Source organism: Fulmarus glacialis, unplaced genomic scaffold (assembly GCF_000690835.1).
Source record: "Fulmarus glacialis isolate BGI_N327 unplaced genomic scaffold, ASM69083v1 scaffold38013, whole genome shotgun sequence".
NCBI lineage: Eukaryota > Metazoa > Chordata > Aves > Procellariiformes > Procellariidae > Fulmarus > Fulmarus glacialis.
In genome coordinates this window covers 4,371-14,096 of record NW_009205481.1, presented here as the reverse complement: position 1 = coordinate 14,096, position 9,726 = coordinate 4,371, and the positions used below count along the sequence as shown (strand labels likewise).

The 9,726-nt window shown below is 37.2% G+C and overlaps 1 protein-coding gene across 2 annotated transcripts; it reads left to right on the top strand.

Moving 5' to 3' along the window:
• Positions 1-1,078: 1,078 nt before the first annotated feature.
• CIB3 (calcium and integrin binding family member 3) lies at positions 1,079-5,471 on the top strand. 2 transcript variants are annotated; one of them, XM_009575409.1, is made up of 6 exons: positions 1,079-1,129; positions 1,440-1,474; positions 3,202-3,313; positions 3,675-3,822; positions 4,730-4,925; positions 5,413-5,471. In XM_009575409.1, the coding sequence occupies exons 1-6, from the start codon at positions 1,079-1,081 to the stop codon at positions 5,432-5,434; spliced, it is 564 nt and encodes a 187-aa protein (XP_009573704.1). In that variant the 3' UTR covers positions 5,435-5,471. The 2 variants fall into 2 exon arrangements, with proteins under 2 accessions (XP_009573704.1, XP_009573705.1); XM_009575410.1 differs by lacking the exons at positions 1,440-1,474; positions 3,202-3,313 and having other exon boundaries at positions 5,413-5,434.
• The last annotated feature ends 4,255 nt before the right edge of the window (positions 5,472-9,726 follow it).

Here is a 9,726-nt window from a genome sequence, read left to right as displayed (position 1 = left end):
CGGGGGTCCCGCAGCGCGCGGCGCCGTTGCCGCGGCAACGGTGTGTCATCTCCCCCTGTGAGGGAAAACCGCTACAAGCCAAAGCCGCCCTGAGAGGAAAGTCCAGAGATCCGGGCTGCGCCAGAAGAAAACAGCCCCAGCCGTCCCCACACACCTTGTTCCGTGCCGAACAGGACAATTCTGAATAATTTTTGCTTATTTGAAGGCGCGTCGGTGAGTGAGGCCGGCGTTCCTTCACTGAGGAGAATAGATTTTCCACTGGACAGAGGGGCCCACCCAGCCAGACGGTAGGAATGACCGAGAAATGAAAATTTTACAGCCTGCCCATGATGAATAAATAAGGCAGCCTGCAACGTGCTGTGATTGTGCAGTCAGTTCTCCTCCTACCCTTGTTTTTCATATTTCATACAGCCTGTAACATCACATTTCTATATACTTACACGTATTTTCAGTGTACAGGCCATATATTTATCAGTATATATGTATCACGTCACGCTGATAATCGTTAACTAGTGGTAATGTGTATTAGCAGATAATGCAGAATAAAGGGAGTGAGCGAACTTTATAGATACTGCCTCCAGTATAAACTACATTAGCATTAGCGTACAGTGTGTATTATACGGAAAAGTGAGAACGAAAGGATGAGGGGTTACCATCACTCTTACTAATTTCCAGCATTTGGTGTTAATTCTTAAAGAAAAAAAACGTTACTAACACTTTTCAGGTAATTTACCATATCTGAAGGAATGAAAAAATATGATCCATGAAGTCTACCTGCTCCCTCAAAGACACAAATAAGCAGCTATTAGTTGTTTGGCTAAATACTGTAACACGAGTCTTTGTTGTGCACACAGGAGGCGGGTGCTGGGTAAGAGCCTTAAGTAGCCAGACTAAAGATTTGATGAAACGCTCCTATTATGATACTTTGCAGCCTGTGGAACAGGGAAACTGGTTACTTGATCCTCTGCTATACCTGAACCTCATTGTTGCAGCTTTTAATAACTGAATATCCAGACTGCCTATAAAGGTGCCTTTGAGGAAAGAATGATAGGACAAGAATCAGCATTCAGAGCTAGAAATGGGCAACAAGCAAACCATTTTCACTCCAGAGCAACTGGATGCGTATCAGGTATAAAATAAACTAAATGACATTTTGGACAGAACATTGAATAATGGTGAGGGCTTTTTTTAAACAATCTCTTTTAAAAATTACTAAGTAGGAGTACTAAATTACAGCAAAGATTTTAGTAATATAGTTGATTCTTACATCAGGAAAAAGGATTATAAAATACTCCTAATTATACGCCAAAAAGAAGGAGCACTAATGCTTGGCCACATATATTACAATATAACTCCATTTAAGTCATTGTACTGGAAAAGTTTGGGCCAATGCATTCTAAAAACTGTCATTACATGTTATATCTTTTCTTATTTCATAGGACTGCACATTCTTTACAAGGAAAGAAATTCTGAGGTGAGTCTCGTGTGTGCATTTTGTGTGTGAAGTGCAGAGATTGCTATAAAGACAGGTTACAGAGAGGGTGAGGTATTTTTAAAAAGAATTTTAAAATGGATTTACACAAATTTAAAGTGATGCTTTTGGACAATCTGACCATTTTTGTTGCTTTTTTACGTACAAAACCTATGTAATTGATCTTAAACTGAGCCAGAATTCTGAATTTTGTGTTAAGGTATCAGTCTTTCTATCAGAAATAAATGTGACAAGTTATATTTTAGTGCATACTTTGCCAGTGACATCCATGTTCCCTTCACTTTGTTTTATGACAAATGCTTCAAAGTATACTGTTATTCTTTGGGATACTTTGCCTGTTTTATGGAAACCTTAATGGTTGTGTCAAATTTTATTCACCTTTTTTTCATGTCTTCATGTAAATAATTATCCTGATACTCTAAGGTACGTTTTTCCCAAAGCCTTCATGCACCTCATTGAATACTCCATTTAATCGCTGGCCAAAGGATCTGATAAAGACAGGTTCAGTATTCGGCTCATGGGAGGCTGAAAGCCTTTGCTGAAAACCTCAACTTGTTCTCCTCTCACAAAAAATACTTACCCAGATAGTAATGTACATAATGTTGAAGTTGCACTTGCCTTTCCTAACCATTAGGCATATTAACAGAAAGGGAAGTGTTCCGTTTCTGCATCTCTCAAGATGTTATCACACATTTTTTGCTAATTTCTCTGAAGGGCAGAGCACAAGTGACAATTTTGTACAAAGCATGTCCCTCTTTAGAACCTTGATATCTGTGTATGAATTCTATACAGGATAAAATAGGAATGGTTCTGTAATAATTGAAATCTAAATCTGTCTGCTTTTCCATGTAGTAAATAGAGGCCAGAATCATAATTGTGTCATGAATAAGACATTTATTATTGATAAGGATCCCTTTTAAAATTCTGTCCTATTGTTTTGTTGGTAACAGCTGTGAATGGGATCCTTACTCTAGCACAAGAACTGAAGCAAATAGCATGCTGAAAAAGTGGTGAAGACACTCAAATTATTATGCACATTTTCTGTCTCTTTAACCTGAGTTCTATGGAAAAGCAGGAAGATGCTTGGGGTGGATAAAAACCTGGTAGAGTTGGTCCCAAATCTCTTTTCCTTCCCATCGCTTTAGGCATTCAGGGTTTTATTCTGACGTTTAAACTGAATCTTTCATGGTCCAGTTGAAGCCCATTGTTTTTGGTCACATTCATTGTGGACGTGGAAAACAGATCCCTTTCGCCTTGCAACAAGTTTTTGTGTGTTTGGAAACTGATTAGGTGGACCTTCAGGTTGAAGGTCTTGTGCCTTGTTATCATAAACACATAAATCATAACTACATGACATGCCTGAATACCATTGCTGGCAACATAGAAGTAAATCTGAAACTTTGTAAAAATCTGTTTTCAGATTCACAGTATCTGTGGTCTGGCTGCCTGACCTGTGTAAGCATTTTCACCCAATTGTTCTGTAAGCATGAAGGCTTTGTGTTTTTCACCAGTTACACTATGTTGTTCTTTTTAATCTCTTCTCTCTCTTCCACCAACAACTACAGAGCATAATAGATGTTATTTAGTGACTGATATCATCCATCTGGTAAAGGATGCAAAGAGTGAAGAATGATATGGAAAAGGCAAACACATTCCTCTCGGTGGTCTAAATAACTTGTTCCCTAAACAAGCCTTTCTTTCTATTTCAGACTGTTTTACAGGTACCGAGATCTAGCCCCACAGCTAGTTCCACTTGACTACACAGATAAACCAGACGTGACACTTCCCTATGAACTCATTGGCAGCATGCCAGAGCTGAAGGTACAGAGCAAGGAACACAACTGGAATCGAGTGACACATTTCAGTTTGTTCTACCCTTTTTTAATTATTAATCCAGTACTAATTGCTGGGAGGCTGAAATACAAATAAATTTTGGCTATTGAAGTCAAAAGTCTTTCTGGAAGCTTCTAGTGACTCCCTGAAAACACCCTGAAATTGCGCAAAGGCTTCAGCTGTGTCTACCTCTGATACAACGTTAGACAAGAACATAATAGCAGAAAGGGGAGTATTCGCCAAAAAGGGGGTTACAACAAAAATAATCTCGCCCCAACTGAGTCTTATCGGCACTGAAATAAATGCTAGTAAAGATGACCTTCCCTTGCTCCTGTGTTCTGTTTTCCAGGACAATCCATTCCGCCAGCGGATAGCAGAGGTTTTCTCAGAGGATGGAGACGGCAATATGACTTTAGATGATTTCTTGGACATGTTTTCAGTGCTGAGTGAAATGGCTCCCAGAGACTTGAAAGCTTATTATGCTTTTAAAATTTATGGTGAGTGAGACATGCATAAAAAGTAAACTTTGGGGAAATCCTGCAGCTTCATGTAGGGATGCAAAATATTCATTTTGCCACCATAATGATTTCCAGTTAGGTATGTTTTTAATACAGCTTTTCTTTTAATTGCATTTGAATGCCTGTTCTCTCTCCTAGAAACTTCTGGTCTTCTTTATCCTTTTGTGTCTACTCTTCTCGTATTTATTTAAGATTAGGATTTACTACAAAATTTACAACCTGAAATTATCTGCAGTTTTCAAGAGCTGATAAACATTTAAGAAATACTTCTGTCTGAGGGGCTGCTTGGAAAAGTGCAGCGCAAGGGATTTGACTGCCCATAAATCTGTAGGGTGGTTTTGGTAGGGGGAGGCGGGAGGCAGGGAAGCACACTTCTAGCATTTTTCTCCAAGGACAAAGATTTTTTTTTTTTTTTTTTTTAACAGTACCATTTTCAGTTACCTTCTTCGTGATCAGCAAACAAACCAACATTTTTTTGTGATTTAAACAGTACGTGATTCAGCAAAGGTGTTAAAAAAATGAACTCCCACCAAAACTGAACAGCCCGTTCTCTTCCTTTAACTTCATACCGTTTCTTGCATTTAGTTCGGTAGTACCGATTTGCTAGAATGATTTAATTATGGCTAGACTATGTTTAGCCATTAAACTATTTACAGTTGTTACCCTTATGTAAGATAAGGAGAAGTGATTCCAGGATTTTTATTTTGTTACTGAATTTTATACAAGCAAGTACGGATAACTGCAAGACTTAATTTCTGATTTGAAAGTTCTACTTATACAAACACATTATGGCCTGGGAACCAAACCCTTCCTATTGGGTCTTGGCAGTCAACCATGTAAAATGCTGACTTTTGTCACTTTGAATTAATTTTGTTTCCTTTGACAGATTTTAACAATGATGATTACATATGCAAATCAGATCTAGAGAAAACTGTTAACAAATTAACCCGAAATGAACTTACCCCAGAAGAAGTTAGCCTTGTATGTGAAAAGGTGATTTATGAAGCTGATGCGGACAATGATGGCAAGCTTTCTTTGGAAGATTTTCAGCATATGATAATACGAGCTCCAGATTTCCTCAGGTAGTATTTGCTTTTAATTTCTAACGCAAAATTGCTCTTAAGTGTTTTTGTCAGAAGTCTCTGAAGCGTGTGTTTCACGTCTCCTCAGCCATTACAGATCATCACTCTTCCCTGACAGTTTCTAGTAGAGATGCCCACAGATGCTTGAAAAAGTGTGGAGGCTTCTTGACTTGCTTTTTGAACCTCCGATGTACTTTTTACATGACAAAAAGTCCTCATAACTTAAAAAGTTAATATTAGCACTTAAGCTCCATCGATAAGTATATGAAATTAGCTCACTCAATGCATAACATAGTCTTAATATGGTTTGTGATGCATGTCTTACACAAAGCAGCACTCAAATCTTGCATTTATTTAATGTACCTATTCTTTGCAAGTGCTTCACAGAATAAAGTTTCCAATTTATTGTACAGTCCTAGGATTAATTGTAGTGAATCCCTTTGCATAGAGTGATACGTAAGTGATCATTACTTCCTTTTTTTAATAGCACATTTCACATTCGAATCTGAATCTAGTGAAACATGTAGATGGAAGTGCTTCTTGAACTTTCAACAACTATTACTTCACCTGAGATTACTGTCCATGAGAGAGCCAAACGAGAGGACCAAAGAGGACAATTTCTGGTAACTGAACCAGACAACTCTCTCTCTTGTTCACCTCTTTAGAAGGAACCATTCATTAAGCTCTTCATCAAGATTTCCCTGTAATTTAACAGAATGTCTATCCCTCCCCACAGCTAGAGCAAATCTGGCCTAGACAGTGAGATGGGAAATATTTTTTTAAAGTTCGGACACCACCAGGTAGTAAAGGAACTTCTATCAAATTATAACTTCTAAAAAAATTCTTAAGAAAATACCTTATCCAGTAAAAGCCCCTCGAAAATAGTTTCAAAAACATTATGGTTAATCAAAATTGCGTAAGCAACTCCTCTGATCATCTTTAAGAGTCTTAACAAATGGTCCAGTGAATCAATTTGCTGAAGTGTTCTTCTAGGGTGTCACAGAAGCCCAATACAGGTTCTGAGAAGAATAGAGAGAAGAGCTCTCCATTTCAGAATTTATAACAAAAAGTCAACATACTTTAAAGGACAAAAGAGCCTACCCTGGGTTCCTGTCCCTCTTTTCTATTTTTAGAAATACCCTATTTTCCACACAAGAATCTATATGCACGAATGATGAACAAGACTGACAAACTAAGTTTGTAAAATTCTCTTTTCATAAGAAGTTTATTTATGCAGTGCTCAGGGTCCTGTACAACAGAGTAAAAACATACATACTGTAATAAACAACAGTTTTGTTTTTTATACAAACATGAAAATCAAGAAGTGTTTAAGAAAGCAGTTGTAATGTGGGAAGGGTGGCAGCCAAAAGTGGTCATTCTAAAAACACAATTTACAGTTATTTTTAAAAATATTGGGATGCATTAAGTTCCCTTCAAAACAAAGTCATAAGTCCCAACTCACTCTCAACGTAGAGCATGTGACTCCTGCAGAAAGGCTAGAGAGACCAGCCCGCTAAACTCGTATAACCTACAGAAACAAAAACTCCAATGATCGGTGAAAGAGATGGGTCAAAGAATAAGGCAGCCTGAAATAATCAGACTGCATGTTACCATTAATGTTCAATTGAACAGATCTTTATTTAATCTATAAATGAAGACAGAAGTTAGTCGTCATTCTTTCCCAACCCCTATGAACTTCTAGTACAAATGGAGACCATCCTCTACACAGCTGTTTGTCCATTTCCTCTCCAGCATAAACCCCAGCCATTTTAAGTCCAAGAGAACAAGAAATCACAGTCGCTTTTGAGCATGATGATCAGCCAAAGACACCGCCACCACAACAATAAAACCCTTAACAATTGTCAGTGAGATGATTAGCATCTCACATGAAAGGAAAGACCAAATAATTTTCCAGCAGCAGTAAAGAGACTTACAACAATCCATAGGATTTATAAATCTGAGGCTGAAAGTCTGATGCTGGCGTAAGGCTCTGATGTCAAGAAACATTAGATGTGCCTATCAGCATAGGACCTAGACAACGTAAGTGTTAAAACAGCAGTTCCACCATTTATTGACAGATGAGCTACTGACAGGTCTTACACCTGAAAGGGTGAAGACTACCTGAAATATTGCAACCAGCCTCAAAAATAAGGTCAACCACAGAATTCTATGATACTCATTAAAGTAAGGGAATTTGAGAACATGCTCAAAAATGGGTTTGTTTCTCTACAAACCAAGTGATAATAGATTACCTGAAATTTTAGTGGCATTTAGACACTGAGAATGTGTAGCAAGCACATTGTTAGTTTTTTGTATCTATTTAAATTCCTCAGTTTTACAAATTTTGTATCCCATTTCAGATTTTTTCCTCCTTAAAGAAAGCTTAGATATAAATACATTACTGTATGTATTTACACAGTACCTCTTTTGATCATTGTGTTTTCCATAACATTCATACTTAAAAAACAGAGTTATTTAATTACGTGATGGAAACATCAACTACATATTGTACTTATCCAAGATTTGATGTCCGTACTTAGCGACACATAGCCAAGCATACATGCAACTGCAGTGTCTTGAATCTTTTCCTGTCTTACATCTGCATTTTAGGTTTCATATTGCTCACACTGATTTAATTTCTGTGTAGAGTCTCTATACCCTAGAAGTACAGTGATGACTGTAGTCACAGTAAGTGTATGAAACTTCCTGAGATCAGGCAATAATGTAGTTGTTCATTGAGCAAAACCAATCATTTTGTAAAAGGAAATCATGCTATAAATTAGGTACATAAACATGTGCAACAACCAGTGTAAGTTTAAACAAGAAGCATTCACGTACAAAGAGTTAGCTTTGAATGCAAAGAGTAATTTAAGATTTAGAAAATGGGGAGTGAGAAACACAATTCCATCCTTCAAGTTTTAATCACTTGTAAATTAATATGGTTTTCTTTCTCATCTCAAGATGAGTTTTCAATTTAGATACTGTCAATGGGCAATACCCAGTATCGTGGTGGACAGCCCGTGATACCAAGTTAGACTAACCACTTATTTTTCCAGTCACTTTGAAAAATGAGTCTGGCTGCGACATCTGGCTATATTAAAGTAGAAGGATGGATGTGAGACAATCCACATTTACTACTAAGCCAGAAACAAATCATTAAACAGATCTTTTTAGTGTAGGAAAACAACATTCAGACCTTAATCACCTCCCCAATTCTGCCTCAATAATTTCTTGAAGCATACACAAAGTCTTTCTCTAAAAGCATCCTTATCTCAAGATAGAAGCATTGCTTGTCCCATCTATAGCTCTGTATTAACTACACTTTGAAGCATATACTGGCTAGAAGCACATACTGGAAGGCTCTTCAGCAGCTTAACATGATTTCATCCTACAAATACTTCCACGTGTAATCTGCATGGTGCGTGTTCACCAAGTCCTCATGCTAAAAAGCCACAAGTAAACAAAAAAAAAACATTGTAAGGTTCTGGTTAGAGGAAAGCTTTATGTATGATTGTAATCATGAACAGACCTCATTGTAATCTGCTAGCTATTAAAAAAAGGTTGGTAGCATATAAAATGCATTTTTATAAACCAATAACTTATACAGTAAAATTTCCGTTTTAGAAAAACAGGCAATATTCCTGTTGAGCCCAATTGCATGCTGTAGATTTATAAAGTTTAATTATGAATCTGATAGATCTTTAACTACAGTAACAGTTATGAGTGCTACTTTGAGGCCAGAATATAATACCACAAACTGGAAGAAAACAAAACTGGTGAGTAAATTCATTAACTTTAAAATCAGCTTTAATTTTACCCTTAAGTGCAGTTGTCAATGTAAACAAAGCATGTTAACAATTCCAGTGAGTTGCAGGACACAGCTGATATGTTCATTTGAATTAAATATACCATAATTCCAATCACTTGACAGCAGACTTTGAAGTAGATGGCTCTTACTGGCTCCTTTTGTCAGTCTAATTTAGAGTCAGGCTTACAGTCTCTGAACTGAGAGCAATTAGCTACCTAGGAGCTTTACTTGGCTGTTACATTTTATACATCGGAATGTAATAGACTGTGTTTATAGGAATAAATACATAGAATATTTCCACTGAGGACTAAACATCATTTGCATTGATGCACGCTATTAACAGGTTTGTTGCTGCTTGAAATCTGGAATGATCAATACAGAGCAGCAAGGCAAATCTCAGTTTAAAAAAGTCTGTTTTCAGAAAGTGTTCATATGTGCAACATTTATTTGCATATGTGAGCAAGTGTGCATGAGAACACACAACTGGAAGCAGTGCAATACATTTTCTTGTCACAATTTGTAACTAGCTACTACATCATGACAGATCTGGAGTCATTCTCAACTGGAGAAGAAAAAGCCGCCCATTTTAATGTTACAGATTTGGAGTAAGTGTCCCTGCCCGAACCAGAGTCTGTTTCTCTAAAAACAGATGACAGATCATTGGCATGGGACTTGTTGTAGCTATCATCTCCTGTTAAACGTGTCTAAACATCTGGAGTACTTAATTAAGCACAGTCAAGTCTAACATGGATAAAGTAATTCCTGATGGTAAGGATCCATTATATTTACAGCACACTTTGGTTTTTTTAAAAAAATAGAGATTCCTTTGAGAAGGATTTTTTTTTAAACTTCAATTGTACTTGTGGATTGTCTAGAATAACACAACTGAATAAGTAACAGGCAGATAAAGGATCTTCTCTGTAGTAGCACAGAGGTGGAGATGCAGAAAGCTTCCTTCTACCTTCTGAAAAGGTATAAGCCTGTACTGCTTAC

What these genes read in the sequence shown, in the direction of transcription:
- CIB3 (XM_009575409.1), top strand. Translation starts at nt 1,079, where the DNA reads ATGGGCAACAAGCAAACCATTTTCACTCCAGAGCAACTGGATGCGTAT. An exon ending in ACAAGGAAAGAAATTCTGAG is followed by an intron (nt 1,475 to 3,201) that starts GTGAGTCTCGTG and finishes TTTCTATTTCAG; the next exon opens with ACTGTTTTACAGGTACCGAG. An exon ending in GCAGCATGCCAGAGCTGAAG is followed by an intron (nt 3,314 to 3,674) that starts GTACAGAGCAAG and finishes TCTGTTTTCCAG; the next exon opens with GACAATCCATTCCGCCAGCG.